Source organism: Coenobita brevimanus, chromosome 71, assembly GCF_032717465.1.
Source record: "Coenobita brevimanus isolate Jiangsu-jjx chromosome 71, ASM3271746v2, whole genome shotgun sequence".
Classification (NCBI taxonomy): Eukaryota; Metazoa; Arthropoda; class Malacostraca; order Decapoda; family Coenobitidae; genus Coenobita; species Coenobita brevimanus.
Window position 1 is genome coordinate 57903255 of NC_137024.1, and position 21955 is coordinate 57925209.

Here is a 21955-nt window from a genome sequence, read left to right on the forward strand (position 1 = left end):
CTGTCTTCATACCTGTATGTCTGTCTGTTTGTCTGTTTCTGTCTGTCTGTCTGTCTGTCAGTGTTTGTCTTTCTATCTATCTGTCTGTCTATCTATCTATCTATTAATTTGTCTGTTAATCTGTCTGTCTATCTATATGTATTGCAATAATAATAATAACCAACGGTAACTTCCAACCCCACATTAGCCAACCCTTCCAAGGTGATGAAAGCAGAGAACCTGAATTCATCCATTACCTGTTGCCTGTTTCTTGAGGAAGGCTTGGCACTGGGTGAAGGATCAGGTGTTATGCTCTTGGACAGTTTACTTTCTCGTTTTTACTCTAACTTGGCCTAAAATTGCCCTCTCTCCATCTTGAATGCTGAGTTGTGATGAGAGATTAACACGAGAGTAAGGTGCTAGTCACGAAGGAGTGCCGTGGAAATTATGTAGCGCCGCGTATAGTCTCTGCCACTGAGCTGCGTAAAATAAGCTACAAAAGGACGCAAATATGGTCCAAGTCAAGGAGAAAGTGACATAATGCAGTTTACCTTTTGAGTTTACGTATACAGTTTACCTTATCTCACCCCTCTCACCTCTCAGACACAAACACAATCACCTCTTACCTGTTGCCTGTTTTTCCTGGAGGTGTTGATGCTGGGTGAAGGGTCAGGTGTCGGTCCCACTATAACGCTGCCAATATTTTCCCGGTAGGTCAGCAATAACGCAGGTGAGGTGAGCTGCAGGTGAGTTGGCTTTAATGCCACTGCCATCCGTCACTCACCGTAGCCGCTTTCACTGCCTGCTCACCTGTTTTTCATTAACCAGATTAACTTCGTTTAATATTTCATCGTAACAGACACCCGAAAGTAATGTTCCGTCGTATGAGTTATATTATTGGTCAAAAGTGGGTGAAATATGTTGAGATGAAGTATATTTATTATGAAGTTACATCAGCTTTGGTTCTCCCAGAATGTAACCAATTTTGTTATGTGGCTAAAACTCATCCATCTGAACAACTACCAATGCCCTGGATTAATGTGCACCACTAATGATCCTGCAAGTTCATCCTCTGCCGCAGTATCAAATGTTCGATGCTCTTTTAATTGATGGTGAAAATATGTATGTCACTGAAGTACTGATGAAGTCACACGGGACATCATTCTGATCATAATTACAGCAAAACTTGAGGGCATAAGTAAAAGACAGTATATCAGTAGTGAATAATACCACCACAGACTCATTTCTTCCTCGCAAAATCAATACAGTAACATCTTCAGTTGGCGTTGTATTATATTTTATTTGTTTATTTTTTTGGGTCAACAGCTGGAGAAAGTTTACGCCTCTGGTCGCCCTGTTTGAAATTACCAGTTCATTGTCGCCATTTGCAAACTGTTCCGATTTCACTATCTTTATTACGCTGTGCCTAATCCGGGCGTCTTGAGAGTTAGCCAGAGTTGTGATCCTAATTATAAGTAGCGTGGCAGCCTCCGTGGCGACAGCGGCGGAATTTCAGGGTTTTTGCAGTCGTTGAGAAGTCGTCCTTACACTGCATATTAACCAAGATTTGCCTCAACTTTCCCTACAGGCCCCCGTTTGTGCAAGAGGTGGCCTGAACATTATGGAACATTTTGCACATGAATAAAGGAAACAGGTGTCATTGCGAGCCTGATTAAAGAGAGAGTTTAGCGAGCATGGGATTAATTTGAGAGTTTAGCGAGAACAGGATTAGTATAACGAGTGTGTGAAAGGTTATTTGCGCCAGCTTTTCTCTGCAGGCTGGCGTTCGTGCAAGAACTGAAGATTGTGGAGGATTTTGCACATGAGTATAGGAAAGGGTAGCTATCGACAGCCTTAGTCGAGAGAATTTAGCGAGACTGGAATTCATTTGCAAGGGTATAAAAGGTAATTTCCACCAACTTTCCCCACAGGCTAGCGTTTTTGCAAGAACTGGCCCGAGATAAGTATCAGATACTTTGCACATAAGCCAGGAAGCAATAATTATCGGCAGCCAAATTACGAGAGAGCCTAGCGTGAGTGAGATGCAGGTGTGAGCGTATGAAAAGGTTAGGGAGGTTAATAATATGGTGGCTGCTTGATGTGAGGGACGCCAGATGCCACAGCTGTGTCTCGGGTGAAAATAAAAATACGCATTATTCATCTCTCTGTCTTTTATTTTCAGCCAGTTGCCATAATTCCGGAAGGGGCAGCCACAAGTAAATAGCCCCCATGACCCCCTGTCCACAGTTTCATATAAGTTTCTAGTCAACCATGTCAAACTCTACCACACGGTTATCATGTCGTTTGTACAAAATTATTCGTGTATTCGTTTTTGTATGTAATTTCCATGGCCTCTAAATCATTTACTTCGGCTAATGTACTCGTGATAGGTTATTTTTTAACTCTGTCTCCAAATATTGTTAATACCAACCTCTTTCTCTGCTTCAAATATTTTTACTACGTAGCTTTTTCTGTAACTCAAAAAATTATTGCTACCCAGCCAATCTAGTTCAACCACATACCCACACGTGAACAAATGAGTGCTAATATAACCCGGAGGGCAACAGCCTACCTTGACAGTAATGCGTTTTTATACCTGAACAAAACTACTGCATAATCTACTGGGAGCCAATGAACTCGTTTTATTAGTGTTTGGACAAAAAAAAATGTTATTGTGTATCTTGTAATGAAAATCTTGCCAGCTTCTTCATGCATAGCTATACGCCTTTCACTTTGACTAGGCGTAAAATAGCCATCTCTCCATCTTGAGTGCTGAAATGTAAGAGATTAACACTAGAATACGATGCTAGTCACGAAGAAGAGTGCTAGGAAATGATGTAGAGCCAGAGATTAACACTGAAATATGATGCTAGTCACGAAGAAGCGCGTTACGAAAAAGGATGTAGAGCCAGAGATTAACACTGGAATATGATGCTATAGTCGGCCTTGCGCCCGCAAGCGCCTGTGGTGTGGCTCGCACCTGTTTACAATGGTGCCACGTTTCCTCAACTTGCGATGTGAAACGGAAGCTATTTATGTACAAGGCATCACAAATTCGATAAATTCATATGAATAAAACTTACACTTGTGTATTTTGATGGATGAATCAACAGTAATCTAATTATGCATAAAATATTTATACAGTAACACAGAAACATGGCATACATATTGTACAGTGTTGCTAAAAGAAATAGCAGTCACTTTTAATGTTTTTTAGCGTAGTTTTAGGGTGGGTAATAATATTACAGTTATGGATATAAGAGAATGAGCCTGAAAAAAGAAGAAATATGCCAATATCCAAAGTAAAAGAAATAATTCATATAATTCTTGTGAGTGGCAATACTTACACATCCATCTGGCCTAAAATAAATGTCCCAAGGGAGAATGAGGAGATTCAATGTCCCAAGAGAGAGAGAGAGAGAGAGAGAGAGAGAGGGAGAGAGAGAGAGGCATGCATTGAATGCATTGTCGGCATCACTTAATATAACAAAACCAAATTAACAAATGAAAGCACAATTATAAATAACTTATAAAAGAATCAAAAGTACTCAGGGTGGCTCACATTTCCCGCCATGTGGTAGGTGAATCCAGCCCCCCCTTCCCCTTCCCTCCCTTCTTAATCCCTCCTGGGTGTCTCAGGTCAAATCCCCCTTCACACTTCCCCTCCCCCCTGGACCACCACCCCAACAAACCCACATCCACACTCCCACCCACACCTACACCCACACCCCACTACGTCGGGGTGTATGAATCAGTAACGTAACAAACCTCTCAGCAGACAGTAACTTTGACACTCCATCTACTACTAAATATAACAAAACCAAATTAACAGATGAAAGCACAATTATAAATAACTTATAAAAGAATCAAAAGTACTCAGGGTGGCTCACATTTCCCGCCAGGAGAGAGAGAGAGAGAGAGAGAGAGATAACGGTATAGAAAACGTGGCAACACTGTACACAGGTGCGGACCACACCACAGCCGCAAACGTGCGCGAGTCCTACTATAGTCACGAAGAAGCGCATTATGAAATATGATGTAGAGTCAGAGATTAACACTGGAATATGATGCTAGTCACGAAGAAGCGCTGTGAAAAAGGATATAGAGCCTTAGCATTGTTTTCTCTTGCCCTTAAGCTGCGGAAAATAAGCTGAAAAGGGACGAAGAAAATCTCCATCTACTTTAAATTAATGAAGTGTAATTTATTATGACGTTAATGAGAGAGGTAACAAGAGGAGAATTACTAAAGGCAAAATGGAAACTGACAACGTGTAACTTGTGTGACTTCTCCATTGAGGCAGCCAGGCATAACCACCTCACGTGCAGAGAGAGAGAGAGAGAGAGAGAGAGAGAGAGAGAGAGAGAGAGAGAGAGAGAGAGAGAGAGAGAGAGAGAGAGAGAGAGAGAGATTGTCACACCAGTCTTCCTTCAGGGACATCAAAATATTCAGTAAAGTCACGCTAATTATTGTGCGTTAGAGAGAGAGAGAGAGAGAGAGAGAGAGAGAGAGGAACAAACCACCATAGGGAAATAAAGGGAACATATTGGAGTTGAGGCCCACTTGAGGCTTCCCCTAATTGTCAAAGGGAATTTACAAGTGTGTTAAGAGGGTCATTAAATAAAGATAAATCCACCTCATTATTCCCATTAGTGACGACTGACAGCACGTAAATCCTCGTCATTGAGATGGATTATTGAAAGGTGTATCAACTGTCTTAAGTTAGGAAAAAAAATCCCCCTTTCTCTTAGTTTAATCTCCCTTTGGTAGCAAGGATGTAGTAAGTTGGAAAAATCCCCCTTTATCTTAGTTTAATCCCCTGTTGGTAGTAAGAATATAGTAAGAAGGAGCTAGAAAAATCTCCCCTAATCTTAGTTAAATCCGCAAGAAGAGAGTAAGCAGGACGTAGCAGCAAAGAGATTAATGATTGATAATTTTGATGATGTGTTAAGAAGGGCAATAAATCCCCGGATTGGTGTTTCCTTAAGTAGGCCAGTAAAGGAATATAAAGAACATCAGAATCGCGTTTCTTTTTGTCTTTGGGACCATATTCATAAACCTTCCTAAGCATGAGTCGTGTATGAGATTGTGTATAATATTGCCTTCACTCATACCAAGCACAGGTCAAGCTGAATGAACGTCAGGGTGAAAAATACAGCCAAGCAGTATGATTTTCGATAATAATTTACTGGTATGGAAGTTTGCTTGGGGTGAGAATTGGTTAAGATCTTTTATAAATATGTCGTGATCCCTGACTCACTCACGCCATTGTCTTCTCTGGCTCTGACTGTGAGACTTTTACAGTCCTTTATCTCGTTTTTAATATTTTGTTTATTTATTTATTTGATAATTAAATGTGGAACTTAGATATACTTCCACAAGAACTGAGATGTGAAGTTACAAAGTGAATCTTACAGAATTTTCAAAAGTATACAAAAGGAACACAAACTAAGCTTACAATGGGAGCTTACAAATACATGAATATAAATAGGTAAATAAATAAATAAATGCGAGAAATCTGAAGACTTAGAAGCCCTGAACTGGCGTGTAAAGTTACAAGGTACATCCTGCAGGAAGTTTAAAGATATACCTAAAGAACTGGAATTAATTAAACTTACAAATACGAGCTTTCAAATGCAGGGGGAAAAAAAAAAAAGCGAAACATTTATGGAGGTAGATAGGAACTTTGACGCATCACGTAAAAAGTACGAAGGAGCTAGATGATATTTTGGATAAACGAAGTAATAATCCTCTATCTCTATCCTGCCGCCTTAATCCTAGAATCTAATCGTACTAAGCGTGAAAGAGGAAGAGACTAAGAACTTCACGGAGTCTGAAGGGGAACTCGACACGCTTGTTTATTGAACTAATGAGCGTTGATGGAACTGTGGGAAAACACTGAATTTAAGAAGTGGTTGAAGTGTAAGGCTTGAGGACGCTTATATTTGTAGAGCTGCTTGGAAGATGGAAGGGTTAGATTCTTTAAGACAGGGAAAGAAACTGGATAAGACAGTGTTGAAGAATATTAAGATTATGCAGAGATGGTGATGGATAGTCAGTGTTAAATCTCAGGCCCTTATAACTCACTCTCAGCCTCCTTCCCCTAAGGCAAATAAAACAAGCTGAAGTAATAAGGTTAAAATTAAGGCCATCGTAGTAAGAAGACAAATACCTTCACCTCTATGACTTAATGTTTTCCTCCCTGCCTTCAGACGATTTCCTTCTTAGGGAGAGACAGTGGGTTATTAGAAGATCAGAGGAGACTGTCTCGAACCCCGTCACTGCAGCTCGTCTCTCTGTAGCTAAGTAAAATGGCGTGTCGGTAGCAAGAACAACATGCAAGAAAGAAACCACGATAGCACTGAAGGTGTAAACGATGATAAGCAATTTTCCTCCCGTCATTGTCTGTTGCTCTTGGTGTTTGCTGTAATTGAGTTCGCTGTAACAGTTCCCGTTGTTCGCTGTCGTATATCTTGTCTTGACCGATCCTTTGCGACAAGGCAGCCGCGAAGGACGACCCCAATCCCTGAGTTATGGCCTTCGTCTGTATTTTGCTTGTTTATCGACGGAAGGAAGAACAATGAGGATATTATTACTTCAGGTTTTATGAGTGTTTGAGGTGCACTTGTGTTTGTTGTGCTGTGTGCTTTTGTTGACGGATTGTTTGTGTTTGTCGAGTGTTGTGGTTTTGTCTGAGTCATGGTTCGTATTCTCGTAAGGTAAGGAGGTTCCGTAGCACCTCTTCCTTAGCGATTTAGTTTGAATGTGGCTGGTTGATATCTTTTTGCACGTTATCCATGCAAAATATGGCTTTATTAAAATTATTTATGTAATACGGAGGTGGACATTAAGGTGTAATAGGAAAAATGTGTCGCTTAGGAAAAGGTGTTAGGGAGCTTCCTTAGCGAACCAGAATACGGACCATGGTCTTTGTTGTGGTCTGTTATGGTCTGAGTTATTACCTGTTTTATAGTCTTATGATATGTGTTTTAATCTGTGTTAAGGTCTTTTGGTCTGTGTTAAGGCCATTTGGTCTGGGTTGTGGTCTGTGTTGTGCGTGTTTTACGGGGTGTTTTTTATGGTCTCTTAATGTCTGTTATGCTGTGTTATGGTCTCGTCTGTGTTTTGCATACTTCTCGGCGAAAGGAAGACAATGGAGGTATTACACTTTGTTGGTTTTTATGGATATCGAGGTACAGTTGTTAATGGTGTGCCTTGTGTCTTTGGTAGTTCTTTGTGTTCATCGAATTCCAATTTTTTTCCCCTTGATCTCGTAGTGTGATATGTATTTGACATTTGTGGAGGAAGTGCACGTTTCATACAGTTTTTTTTTTCCCTCAGTGGTAATTTTTTTTTTTTTTTTTTTTGCGTTAAATGAAGAAAAGTCATGAATTTTGTGCGTCACTGAGTGTAATTATATTTTTATCATTACGAATAAATCTAATATGGTGTTTTTGGCTTAATGAGTAATATATTGGAATTATGTTGCTTCTCATTCTTTTTTCTCTTTATATTTGTGTTGGTGCGTCAGATCTTATTTAAAAACGTGCTCGGGGTGGTGTATCGTCCCCTCCTGGTGATATCCGGAAGACGAACATTATATCTCCAGGCTCACGTTTGGTGCACCGCGGTTCACATTCCATCATATGGTTCATGGGAGCGATGCCGGTGTCTTTCCCACCCTCCCCGCCTTACCCTCTCGCCGTCCCTCCATTCCCACACCCACGTTGGAAAAAGGGACACGAAACGAGAGAAAAAAATACACTTCCGTCAGCTTGTTTGTGGTGTCCAGTCGAGGTCGGAGCAGCAAGGGTGGTATGAGACAGTGGGTGATTAATTTGGTACGACTCTTGTTATTTTTGTGTTATTTGTGTTATTTGTGTGTCTTGTGTGAGGTGAGGACAAGGGGGATGTAAACAGACACCTGTAATTTTCTTTGTTTTGTTTCGAAGTAAATGTTAACAAGCGGGCCCCACGGTCACCCTCCTTTCTCCTCTTCTCTGTCCGCATCACCCAGCCTCTAAGTTTATATAGATAGATAAATAGATAGATAATACACACACACACACACACACACACACACACACACACACACACACACACACACACACACACACACACACACACACACACACACAATTAACAGCATTCCCACGGGCGTCCTCTTCTCTTCTCCGAGTTCCTCTTCTGTGCTTTATTTCTTTATTTTCCTTTTCTGCTTGGAGTCATTTCCCACGGTCATCGCCTCGCCCCGTCCCTCATCTTCCTTCACCCCCCCCCCTCCCTCCCAGGCGCCTCATTTCCATACTCCATTACTCAAGGTCGTCGGATACGTCCTCGGGCTCCTCCTCCTGGGCTGTTAAAAAAGATCCTTCACTCCTTCGCCTCGTGGCCAGCGTCTTCACTGTTACGAAACACACTGAATGCTCCCCCGGGCCTCCTCTCTCCGCTTCACGTGTCTTCCCCTTTCATACACTCCCTAGCAACTGAACCGGTCGTATTTTCAGCCGCAGGTCGTATTTTCAGCCGCAGGTCGTATTTTCAGCCGCTGGTCGTATTTTCAGCCACTGATGCCGATGCCGACCGAATCCGATCTGTCAGTGCAAAGGGTAATAAGAGAGTAATAAGAGACTTTTGACCTCTTCACTACGCACACGTATTTTTCTCCTTACTGATGCCACCAAACGATTTGTGATCAACTTAGGAGAGTCACATGGGCTCGTATTCTCGTCGGTTAAGGAAGCTCCCTAACACCTCTTCCATAGCGATTTGTTTTCCGGTATGACTGGTTAGTATGCTTTTTGTACGTTATTTATGCAGGGTATGGTGATATTTGGAAGGATTTACTTAACGCAGAAGAGGACAGTAAGATATCATAAAAATAAATCGCTTTGGAAAAAGTGTTAGGGAGCTTCCTCAGCCGACGAATATACGAACCCTGTTGCTGAAGGTTTATTCCAGGCTGTATTTAACCCCGCAATTCTCAGACCCTCTTTAAAATTGAATATAAGATCGCGTGGAGATAATATGGGTAAATTAAAAAACAATACGTCACTGCACTGAGCGTATTAGGCCATCTTCAGAGCAGTTGTAGAATAATAATAATAATAATAATAATAATAATAATAAGAGGAGAAGGAGGAGGAGGAGGAATGATAATAATAATAGTAATAATAATAATAATAATAATAATAATAATAATAAATCAGTAAATAAATAAACTAGGACGGTGGTGAGAGAAGACGGTGTTCCTGTGTGTGGTCTTAGCAATAACTGTGGTCAAGAGGGCTGAAGACCTCAAATGGGGCTGTGGTGGAGGCAGCTGGAGAAATTAAGAGGCGGGAGGGAGGGAGGAGAGAAGAGGAGGGAGGGAAGGAGGAGGTGGAGGGGTAGGCAGGTAGGAAAGGGGAGAGGGATAGAGGAAAGGAGCGAGAAGAGAGAAAGGAAATAAGGAAAAAATCATTGAAAGATGGAATTAGAGGAAATGAGGAGGGTGAAAAAGGGGGAGAATTAGAGGAAATGAGCAAATGGTCATCTGAGAGAGAGAGAGAAATGGGGGGGAACAGCCAACGCCCTTGTCCCCCCTCCTCCCCCTTCAAGGCCACTCAACGTCCGCTCTCACTCTTGATGGTGCTAAATTACACATGGAATAACACTGCCTACCAACACATCATTTTGGCCCTTATGATTGCACTTCTTAAGGCTCAAATTACACTGGAACAACACTGCATACCTTCGCGTTATTTTGGCCTCTGTGACAGCCCTCCTTAAGGTTCAGATTACGCTGGAATAACACTGCCTCTCATTATGTCATTCTAGCCCTTCTAACCACACTCTTTAAGGTTCAGATTTCATTACCTCCAGGTGCACGAAAACCAAAACAATCTAGTAGCATTTTAAAGCATTCTCTGATAAAGCTCTCAATATTTACTTTATATGCAACAGAGGTGTATGTCTCACGGTTATGCATGGCGAAGAGAGAAATTTTTAGATCATGTGCTGGGAATGAAAAAAAAAAAGGGGGGGGGAGAGAAGAGCATATATCATAGTCATAGGCAGGAATATAGAGACAGGAATATTTTGAGGAGGTGGTGTGATCGTATAAATGTTGAGAGTATTGTTAGATTGTGTGCAGAATCTTGGAAGTGTGTAATTCAGTTCTATATGATGTTAGTATGAATGTTCATCTTATGTAGTGATGGAAATATGTTTAGTTTATGTAGAAATGCAAATCTTAATGTTGATGACACAGTGTAAAACGAAGAAGGGTATTTTGCCAGCCTGACTGCATGTTGTTCTAGACTTATAAATGGAAGACAGGAGTGTTTAGGGAGGTGTTTGTATGCACGAAAAGAATTAGGAAAAATAAATTGTCACCTTTGTGCATCTCCAAACTACTTCATCTGGATCACAGTTATAAATTTTAGAGCTGTTTAGAAGAGTTAGTTCCAAAATAAATAAATAAATAAATAAATAAATAAATTGAAGAAGATTATTTTCCAAGAGATGAGCAAGTTCCAAAATAAATAAATAAATAAATAAATTGAAGACGATTATTTGCCAAGCCTCGTGAATATTGACCCACTGAAGGCAAGAGATACTCACGCCCAGGTAAACAAACCCTGACTTGGTTGGTGAAGGTGGGTGTGGCTGCTCTATATAATGCCTGGTCAGGGTGAGAGAGAGAGAGAGAGAGAGAGAGAGAGAGAGAGAGAGAGAGAGAGAGAGAGAGAGATTGTGTTGTGTTGGGTTGGGTTGTGTTGTTGGGTGTGGTGTGTGGTGTGTTGTGTTGTGTTGTGTTGTGTTGTGTTGTGTTGTGTTGTGTTGTGTGTGTGGTGAAACGAGCATGGCATTCTGATCCAGATTCACCATGCAACACACACACACACACACACACACACACACACACACACACACACACACACACACACACACACACACACACACACACACTTGCCCTAACCTTTGCTCTACGACAGGGGGTGACTTTCACTACGAGAGGCCTACGCAAGACTGAAAAAAAAAAAAATCAAGTGTAGCTTGAATGAAGAAATGAAGACGTGAATATTGAGGTTATCCCCTTTATTATTATTATTATTATTATTATTATTATTATTATTATTATTATTATTACTACTGTAGTAGTAGTAGTAGCAGCAGCAGCGGTATCAGTAGTAGTAGTAGTAGTAGTAGTCTTACAGATTGGTTATAACTCCTTTATTATGAGGGGGTATCTCCATGACTCAATAAAGTCATCTGTTGGCAGCAAAAAATAAAAATAAAAAAATAAAAACAAAAAAGAAGCATTATAGTATTCAACATTAATTACAAAAATATATAAAATGAAAATGAAAACACCGAATTTCAGGTCTGTTTCTGTACCCATTCCTCCTCCACTTCATTACAGGTATTTCGAAATGTTAACCTTGTCCTAGTTTTTTTTCGTACGTGTTTCCCCTTTTTTCACGCAGCGCAAAAGGAGGCGCCACATCCAGTTTTTATTTATGTTCCTTTGGCGAAATGTTACAGCTGCTATTTTTAACGGGGTAGTGACATTACGGCCGTTCTCTCTCTCTCTCTCTCTCTCTCTCTCTCTCTCTCTCTCTCTCTCTCAATATTTATCCATTTATCTACATGTTCATCTGTTTATCTCTAAATCTATCTACGTATCTGTCTCACTGTCAATCCATCTCTCTCTCTCTCTCTCCCTCTCTCTCTCAGGACAAAATAACGCCTCCTCTGAGCTGCAAGAGGACGTGAAAGGACGATGTGGAGTTTGACATTTCAAAATCTAATTCCCTTATGCAGTCCCCCCTTAAAAAAAAAGAAAAAAAATGGATGTAATGTCACTGTTCCGTTAAAAATGAGAGAGAGAGAGAGAGAGAGAGAGAGAGACATGCAAAAAAGTGAACGAGAAGACAGAGACAGAATAACAGAGAGAGAGAGAGAGAGAGAGAGAGAGAGAGAGAGAGAGAGAGAGAGAGAGAGAGAGAGACATGCAAAAAAGTGAACGAGAAGACAGAGACGGAATAACAGAGAGAGAGAGAGAGAGAGAGATACAGACAGACAGGCACATACAAAAAAGTGAACGAGAAAAGAGACAGATAGAGATGAAATAAGAGAGAGAGAGAGAGAGAGAGAGAGAGAGAGAGAGAGAGAGAGAGAGAGAGAGAGAGAGAGAGAGAGAGAGAGCACCAACAGAGACCCAGACAGACAGAGAAAAACAGAAAAAAACAGAGACATTACCACCACACCTGACAGTAATCTCCCCCAGGTGACTTGCTCCCCTCTCCCCTTTTTTCTTTTATTAATTTGTGTCCGTGGCGCTACCAAGGACGCAGGAGGCTGTGTGGAGGGCCGTCCGTACTAGTAATATACACTCCTGAACTTTAGAAGGGCTTGTGGTGGAGGGGTGTGGGTTTGTGGATGGGTTGTTGTGGTTTGTGTGGGTGTGGTGGGGGGCTGAGTTTGGTTGTGGTGGTGAAAGTTTTGTGTGGTGGTTGAGGTTGTGGTGGAAGGTTGGGTTGGGTTGTGGTGGTATGTGTGGATGTGGTGGAGGGCTGGGTTTGCTTGTGGTGGTGGAAGTTTTGTGTGGTGGTGTGGTTGTGGTGGAAGGTTGGGTTAGGTTGTGGTGGTTTGTGTGTGTGTGTGGTGGAGATGGGTTTGGTTATAATGTGGTTTTTGTGGTGGTGTGGTTGTGGTAGAGGGGTGAAAATGGCAATGGTATATTTGTGTGTGTGTGTGTGTGTGTGTGTGTGTGTGTGTGTGTGTGTGTGTGTGTGAGTGAATACTTCTGTCAGCGGAGACCTCTCGAAGTGGGTCATTTAACACGGATTTATTTCAGTATATTAATTACGTGGTTATATTCATGTATTTGTTATGTTGAAATGGGGTTACTGCTGAAATTATCTTTGTTTATGCCTTGGGGAAAAAGTATTGCTTGCTTCACGGGCAAAACTTATGGAGGCTGTATTTATTGCTCTTTGTGTGTGTGTGTGTGTGTGTGTGTGTGTGTGTGTGTGTGTGTGTGAGAGAGAGAGAGAGAGAGAGAGAGAGAGAGAGAGAGAGAGAATGATTCGGTATCGTTGTTCTGTACAGTGACTACGGTTCATGTTATTAAGTTTAAGTGCATTACGTGTATCGTACTTAATAGTTTACAGTTAAACGAGATCGTCAGTTTTACAGCCATCCTCCCATAAATTCTAAAAACGCTAACCCGTTCACTATGATATCAGTTTCTTATCTTCTCTATCAGACAATATCACTCAGTTTAAGAGATGCACCTTTTCGTGATTGAATGGAAATATTGGCTCCTATTTTCGTCTCTGGTATGACATCTGATTGTGTTCTTAGTGCCGGGAGAGGCTCTGATTCCACTTACAAGAGATCCGAGGTTGTGAAAGAGGTTCCAGGCTCATTCTTAAGTAGTCTGGATTTTAAGAGTCCTGGTATTAATCTTGAGATCGAGAAGAAGGGAAGCCCGCATTTTTTTCGTTATTAAAGTATATTATTGAGAGAGAGAGAGAGAGAGAGAGAGAGAGAGAGAGGTTAGAAGTTATACCTTTCTACCTCGTTTCCTGGTTCAGTCTTATGGAGGGGAATCCAGTCTCAACCCATTCCAACACCTATACCTTCAGCTACACCTTCACCCTCTCAGTTCTGCCACCCTAACACCTTCGGGAGGATGTAGTTTCCGTGCTAAGTGGAGCGATAACACCAAACTCACTCTTCCACAGGCTTGACATGAACACCTGCAAGTGCATTTAATTTTCTTGCTAAGTGGAGCGACAGCATATATCTCTCTATCTCTCTGTGTATCTGTCTGTCTGTCTGTCTATCTATCTATCTATCTATCTGTCTTTCTATCTGTCTATCTATCTTTGCGAGCTAATTTGTGTGGGGAGGTGTGGACATTGGGACGAAGCAGTACAGCGAAACAAAAGCAACATATTAATTTACCTGGTAACTAGAGCGGTAATGTGTGAGTGCGAAATGCCATAAGTGTACGAGTTAATTGTGTGTGGGTGTGGATATAGGGCAAGAGTGGTGGTGAGAGAGCCACGCCTGAGGGCCGGTGGGTTTGCTGGGTGGTGGTGGGGAGGGGCGTGACGAAAGTGTTGGAGAGAGGGAAGGAGGGAGGGAGGTTTGGAGAGAGGGAGGCTGGGAAGGAGAGGAAGCACCACGCAAGGAGGGAAGGATGGAGCGAGGGAGGAAGGCACCGCAAAAAGGGGGGGTAGCACCACAAAGTTGAGATAAATGGATGGAGGAAGGGAGATGTCATGGAGGGGGAGAGGGTGTAAGGTATGGATTTAGGGAGGCACCATGGAGGGAGGGAGGGAGAGAAGAAGGGAGCCACCACGGAGAGAGGGAGGGATGGAGGGAGACTGCTGTTGGCTGCCCACTGTTGCTCTGCTTCTTAGCCTTACTGGAGCAGAGTTGAGCAATGGGATGAGGTGTGGGTACTGCACTGACCACTAATTTATCATATCTCTGGACACCTTTCATGGCATTTTATCCAATTAGAGGTCAAGGACTTCACTAATCACTAATTTATTTTATCTTCGGATTCTCTTCAAGGTGGTTTGTTTTAATCGGTGTCAGGTAATACAGTAATCACTAATTAATTCAAGTCTTTTGGTACTCGGGTAGTTGTTTTAGTTCATTGTTAAAGAGCCTTCAGTATAATGACCTCTTCTGTACTTCACGCATGCTACTTACCAACGATTTCCCATTTATAGAGGCTCAGTAACTATCCTTTTACGCTTACTACCTTCAGATATTTTTTCTTAGCTTAGTAAAGACCAGTTGTAGTAAAGATGTTAGCTAAGTAAATATGTGCAACTTATTTTTGTTTTCATTTTTCTTACAACCGCTTGAATTGAGTTGAATTTATGCTGTTTTTTTTTTTATCGCTCTTATCTATTGGGGTGAAAGGAGAAGGTTGACGAGAAGTGTGTGTGTGTGTGTGTGTGTGTGTGTGTGTGTGTGTGAGAGAGAGAGAGAGAGACTTTAACCAGCCTTTGAGATAATGACACATGCATTAATCAGATAAGTGAAAATTGACCCCATACGGTGACCTCACATGTGCAGTCTGACTTTATATTTTGCAAGACCATGTGACGATATACTGTTGTGATTCACGTGACCCATTCACTGCGAGAGATTAACCTTTACTCATTGATTGCAGTGACCTCTTAATTATAATCTTGCCACCACCAGACGATTTTGTTTATCTTGAGAAGGATCCCTAGGTAAAGAAGCATGTCTCAGTTCACTCATTCATTACGAGGGTCCCTGTTGAGTTGAGTACAGTATTTTGGAGGTAGCAAGCATTAGACAAAATTCGTCATCTTACTGAAAGGATTAAACTGAATATTACAGTCTAACGATAAGGCTAAATTAAAGATGTCACCGATAGAGACTGTAACGCCACTGCGAGATGTGTGCCTGTGCCAAATAACATCGTCGTTGATAGCAAGAAATAAAATGACGTCCGTATTTAGAGGAAGACAGAGAATTGTTTGTAATCCCTTCATTAAAATCGCTTGGTGATGGGAAGAATGAAAATAAAGACATACCAAGGAAGTAAATGAGACTTTCTTAGCCCTTTACCGCAACAAGTCTCCCCAAGGCTGAATAATATCGTCTGGCGGTCAGGAAAAATAAAAGTCCCATCGCCCTGACAGGGTTAAGACGCACACGGAAATCTGGGTTGGTGTTGACTTGTGAGTGGTGCTGTGTTTGTGTAAGCGAGGTGTGTGTGTGTGTGTGTGTGTGTGTGTGTGTGTGTGTGTGTGTGTGTGTGTGTGTGTGTTTGGAAAGGAATTACGGAATATTAAGTGCATCTATCCACTCAGCTTTAGAGGAATGTGCCACTTGATCTGTTTTCATGTCCATTCGTGTTTATGAGCACCTTACTTAATTACTTGTCCTCCTGTTACACGTACTAACAAAGAATTTCATGTTAATCACTCTAATATCCTTCTTTAATACATTCCACAAGCACGCGAAGACTTACCCACACTTTCGGCGACCACTAATCCACACTTTTGGCGAACACTTATCCACACGCATGTGATTGTATTTGAGTCGCCGAATGTAAAGTTTAGTTTAATCCTTTTTAATATCAGAAGAACACTCACGGAATAACCATATATATAAAAGCAGCGTAGATTGCCACAGAGGGGAGGCAAAAAGTATATATAAATTTTTTCCCCCCTGCCTTGTGCCAGTACGTGCTAGAGTTGCAGACGTGATGGGACAGAATTACGGGTACTGAGGCGCCACGCACAACACAAGCGTTCCCCCCACAACACAACACAGCACAGCACAGCACAGCACAGCACAAAACAGCGCAGCACAGCATAACATAGGACACACAAAACTACAGAACACAACACAGCAACAAAAGAGCGCAGTGCAGCACAACACAGCACAGCACAGTAACAAAGGACGTAACTTTGCACAGTACAACACAAGCGCTCCTTTCACAGCACAACACAGCCTACACAGCACACACAGTCGCTTCTCCCACACCGCAAAACAACACAGCACAGCTTTCCCCCAAAACACAGGAGTTGAGGCAGGAACACATAGGAGGAAACTTAGCCAACCTCTCTCGCCAGATTAAAAAAAAGAAACCTGCATTGCACCTGAAGCTTAATGAAAGGAGATCGCAGGCCATTTCTCCACCTGGACGAGATCATTATTAACCGAGCAAAATGTAATGACTCGTTTACATCGGTGTACCTAATCATGAGGAGACAGGTGAATGATAATGCAATAAACTGAGGAAGAAAATATCAAGGAACCGGGTATTACTTGTCGAGTGGTCAGATTCTTAGAAAATTGTTGTTATTCCACGTTGTTCTTGTTTTTCCTCCTCTCGATAGGCTTTCCATGTTTCCTGTTTTTCTACTGTAAACAGACTTTTCTTGTTTTTTCTTCTCTTGACAGGTTTTCTTGTTTATCTCCTTGCTGTTAGTTCCTCTTGTTCCTTTAGGCAATTCTTCCTGAAGTTTCTCTTCTAGACAAACTTCACTCATTTTTCTCCATTAGACAAACGTAACTAGTTGTTCTTCCTCGAGATAATGTGTATTTTTTGTTCCTGCACCAGACAAACGTTTCTTCATCTCCATATCTTTCTCCTGTTGACCTAAAGCTTCTCTACGAGTGTCATTTGAGGCGGGGCGACATTGACACGAAGCAGATGTCACAAGATCAGATCCATCCTTTAAATACGCCTGTCGTACTTTACCTTTCCATTCCCTGACTAACATTTCTTCCGCATATCTCATCCCCCCTATAGACAACTTAGACAAGCTTTTCTACGAGTGTTGGTTGAGACGGAGCGACATTGACACGAAGCGAGTGTCATGAACGATAAGTGTGGGAGTGGCAATCGGCGCCCACAGCAAGGACGATGGTGGCTTGATCCATCGCAGGCGGGGAAAACCACATTAGGGGATAAAATTATAGACCGCAAAAAAGGAGGCAGTTTAGAAATACCTTGAGGCGTCGAGTACGAGTCATTTTGTGGCCGCAGGACTGTTAGGTTTAGAGTTGATTTGATTGATTGAAACTGTTTATAAGATATGGAAATACAGGTGGACATTGAGGGAGCTACAGGCGTTCCATGTATGTGAGGATTTATTTTAATTTCTACATTAAGATTTATCGTTGATGACGTACTGTTACATTTAGAGTAGATTTTACTGAACAAAACTTATCTCAAATTAGGAAATAAGGATATAGAATTTCAGATTTTCTTTTTTTTTATCAAGATTTATTGATGATAATTTACTGGCTGAATAGATATGTCCTAAGTATACAGTTTTGTGGCATTGGTATACATTAAGGTATCTACTAGTGTCGTAAGTAATTTCAAGTGTTTCCTTTTTCATCCACAGTCGACGATGTAAGGTGTAGTATTTTTCCTCTTAACCTTGTGAATGACTGACAAAAGAAACTGAACTTAATACATCTTTCTTCACATAGTGTGGTGATGACTGCTGAAGATTGGACTTATGAGACCGTAATGAATCCTTGTACTGTTTTTATCACGTTAACTTGGCCTAATTCTCGTCCTTCGCTGCGTCTTTCACGTAGCTCAGAGACAGAAAGGACTAATCTACGGCTCTGTATCCTTTCTAGGGCCTGTTTTCGTGACAGGCGTAATAATCTAGTGTAGCCTAAGTCTACTGCGGCAACTCAGTGTTCAAGATGGAGATATGGCAGTTTTAGGCCAAGTTGAATTAAAAAGATGGAGATAATGGCAATTTTAGGCCAAGTTAGAGTATAAAAGTTAGAAGTAATAGCAATTTTAGGCCAGGTAGGGTAAAAAGAGTATATTACACATAACTCCTGCTCCCGTCGTGGCTGCATCAGGAAGCACTTAAAAGAGTCCCCGTCCTTGTCACGTCCCCTGCTGGTCACTGGAGGCCTCGCAGTCCCCACCTCATCACTCAGGCACCCTTTATCACCCCCGTCGCGCCTGTCCCCACCGCAAGCACATCACTCACCTCCTCCAGCCCCGGTTATTTGTTCGAAGTGTCTCTGTCGTAAGGCGGGTGTTTGTGTGGCCAAGGAGCTTCTTTTCTCCTGGTCATCTTCTCAGCGCCTTATACAGGAGGGTTTCTTGATGTTGCTCAGAATTAATAATATTCAGAAGTATTTTCACACACACACACACACACACACACACACACACACACACACACACACACATATATGTCTTCCTTCCATGAATGTAGAGGTGTCGTAGATTGATGTGTATAATTTGTAGTGTGTGTATTTTTTAGATCCAATTCTTCATCACGTATTTTGACTTATTAATAGATGTAAACCTTTGTATTTCCTAGACTTTACCTGTATAGCATGTCTGTTTATTTTGGGTAGATCAGATTATTGCCCACGTATCCTGACAGTAAGTATCAGTCACTGTACACCTATATTTATTTTCTGTGCTTTCCCTTACGAGTATTTACAAGTATATATGTGTTTCTTGCAGAGGGACGTGTGGAGGTGAGCAAGGAGGGGAAGTTACTCTGCCACATGTCCCCAGGGAAGGTCTTTGGAGAGTTGGCCATTCTTTACAACTGCAAGAGGACAGCCACCATCAAAGGTATGTGGCCGTGGGATGTGTTCGAGGAGGGCCGAGTGACTGTGGTTGGGATTAATTACAAAGTACAAAATGATTAAGAAGTTATGTGTGGGTGGTTCTTCTTTGTTAGTGTGTCTTGTTAGCGATGATTTTTATACAGTGGTCGGAATTAATGGCAAAGTACAAAGTAATTATAAAGTACAAAGTAATTAATATGTAATGCCTGTAGGGTTCTTATGTTAAGTTTGCCTTATCATTGTTCATTTACTGCTACCTAATCATAGTCATATAATCTTATCTTTAGTTTTCCTCATGTTTCTTGTCTTCACATATTTACAAAATGAATGTGATGTGTCAGTCTGTTAAATCATTCTCAGTTAACATTACTCGCAAAAACTTGAGATTATCAGTCAATTAAATTATTCTTAGTTGATATTATTCACAGAAACTCGTGAATCTATCATTTTCACAGGGCCCAAAAGTCTCCCGCACTTTGACTTATGTAAATATTATACTAGAGATACACATACACCTCCTCCCGTTTTTCCGTCACTTATCCCCTTATCATGGACCTATCACCACCACCACCACCAGTTTTATCTGTCTTCACCACCATGTATCTTTTTCACCATCACGTTTTATCTTCACTACTTTCCCCACCATATCTCTTAACCATCACCATCAGTTTTATCTCTGCTTTCTCCATTTAGTCTGTCTGTATGTATCTGTCTGTCTCCATCTATCAATCTATCTGTCTATATCTGTCCATCTATCTATCTGTATCTATTTATATCTGTCTAAGTATGTTTACGCCATCACCACCACTATTTTCTGTACCCTAATATTTTTTTTCACCCTCACCTTCAGTTTTATCTAAATCTTCTCCACGATTATCTTCACCACCACCACCATTTCTTTCTCAACCCTCTCCATCTTCCCCACCAGTGCGTCATGTTACGCCATTTCTCCACCGTTTCTCCACCACCACTCCAGCATTTCTACCTGTCTGGCTTTCATTACTTGCCACTGAAATTCCTTTAACTAATTCCTTTATCTCCCGTGACCTTTTGCTTCCCATCGGCGACGTCTGGTATTTCCTTGCCACCTCACCTCAGTCTGACCCTTGCCAAAAATTGAGTGTTTTCGTCGCCCTGTCATCATCATCATCATCATACCACCACCACCACCACCACCACCACAACGACCATTATCATCGTCATCATTATCGCTATTGTCGTCATCGTCATCACTTCAGCATCATTATTATCACCATCATCGTCATCATCATCATTGTCTTTGGAAGCCCCTTGAAGGACAAAAGGATATTCTAACGCCTTGTAGCCTTTGTCTTTAGCGTATTCTAACTCAGATCAGTTTATTTTTTAGATTTAATTCATCTTTCTGGTTCTGTGAGTAGTTCTTCCTTCTTGCCGTTTCTAGTCTGTCTCTTAATTTTCATGCATCACTCACATTTCTGAATCACCTTTTACTTCTTGACGGTGCTTACATCCTAACTTACATCCTAAATCCTACCAGTGTCTCTCCATTATATACATGTGATATTATCCAACGCCGTCCTCCTCACTATCTAACTTACCACCAGAGTTCCACCTGTCGCTCCATGCTTTACCTGTGCCCGTGATGTCTTCTTATGTTTTTCTACTACCCATACCCCTGTCGCTCTGTCATGTACTTGTGTTCCTACTGCCCACTCGCTGCCTTCTCACTACCAAACCTAGCCCAACACTTACCCTATCACATCAGCTTTTACTCCATTTACTCCTCGTGCTTCTCATTGCTTAACTCCTCTGTCACGCCATCAATTACGTCCTTCTACTCCTCGCACTCCATTATATACCGGTGCTCTTGCCTCTCACCACCTAACTTACACCACAGTTATTCGATCATATACGCGTGCCCCTACTGCTTTACCGACATGCCCACCACCTAACCCCATCTTCCTATCCCCCGCCTGACGCCTCTCCACCCCCACAGCGGCGACGGGATGCAAGCTGTGGGCCATCGATCGCAAGTGCTTCCAGACTATCATGATGCGCACCGGCCTCATCCGCCAGGCAGAGTACACCAATTTCCTCAAGAGGTGCGTCACGCCCTGTATTGTGTTCCTCTTGTTTTCATTTCCCTGAGTCCTCTTGATGCCTCTTTTTCCCCCCACTTTGTCATTTTTGAATCATCTTCGTCATTCTTGTTATATATTACTTTTTTACGTAATCGTGTTTGTCCTGCCGTGGTTCCTGTCAGTTTTTATTTATTTATTTTTTTACCTAGTTTCACCACTTCTTGGATGAAATAGCTTTGATGTCATCTTCATTGTTCCTTGTCGCTTTGAACCTTCGATGTGTCCCTTCAGATTTATCAAACTTTAATTACAGTTCCTTTTTGTCTTTTACCATTTTATGATTATTATCGCCTCTGTCAAAGTTTTCTTTTTGCTTCATATTGGTGTTCAGTATTATTGCATCATTAACTCTTATATTTTTTTTCATAACATAGACAAACTTTTTTTTAAACTGTTCTTTTCTGTATTTAATGTCTTATAATTTTTTTCTCCATTCTGTTCTGTGCAGTCTGTCCTGGTGAGTCTGTCTGCCATTTTACTCCTTGGTTTATTATTTTTTTTTAATACGTTCTGCTTTATAATAGCATTTCTTTGTTCTGCCTCCCTCCATCTGTATTTATTCTGTATTTAATAACATACTGATTTATTGCAAGCCTTGATCATGTGATATTACCCATTCAGTTTTTTTTTTTTTTTCGTTCGTTCTTTTTTATTCCTATTCCCTGTGTGCTTCCCTTGCCTTTTATTATTGTATTTATTTATTAATTTATTTGCAAGTGTTGACCTTCTTGTGTTA

At 41.4% G+C, this 21955-nt stretch overlaps 1 protein-coding gene across 4 annotated transcripts in view; it reads left to right on the forward strand.

Annotated features, from left to right (window-relative positions):
* for (cGMP-dependent protein kinase for) overlaps positions 1-21955 on the forward strand; it is an 884581-nt gene that overhangs the window by 787212 nt on the left and 75414 nt on the right. For all 4 annotated transcript variants that reach the window (XM_080277754.1, XM_080277753.1, XM_080277755.1 and 1 more), the window contains exons 3-4: positions 18987-19100; positions 21075-21180. In XM_080277754.1, coding sequence (XP_080133880.1) covers positions 18987-19100; positions 21075-21180 — 220 coding nt within the window. The remainder of the gene's footprint in view (positions 1-18986; positions 19101-21074; positions 21181-21955) is intronic.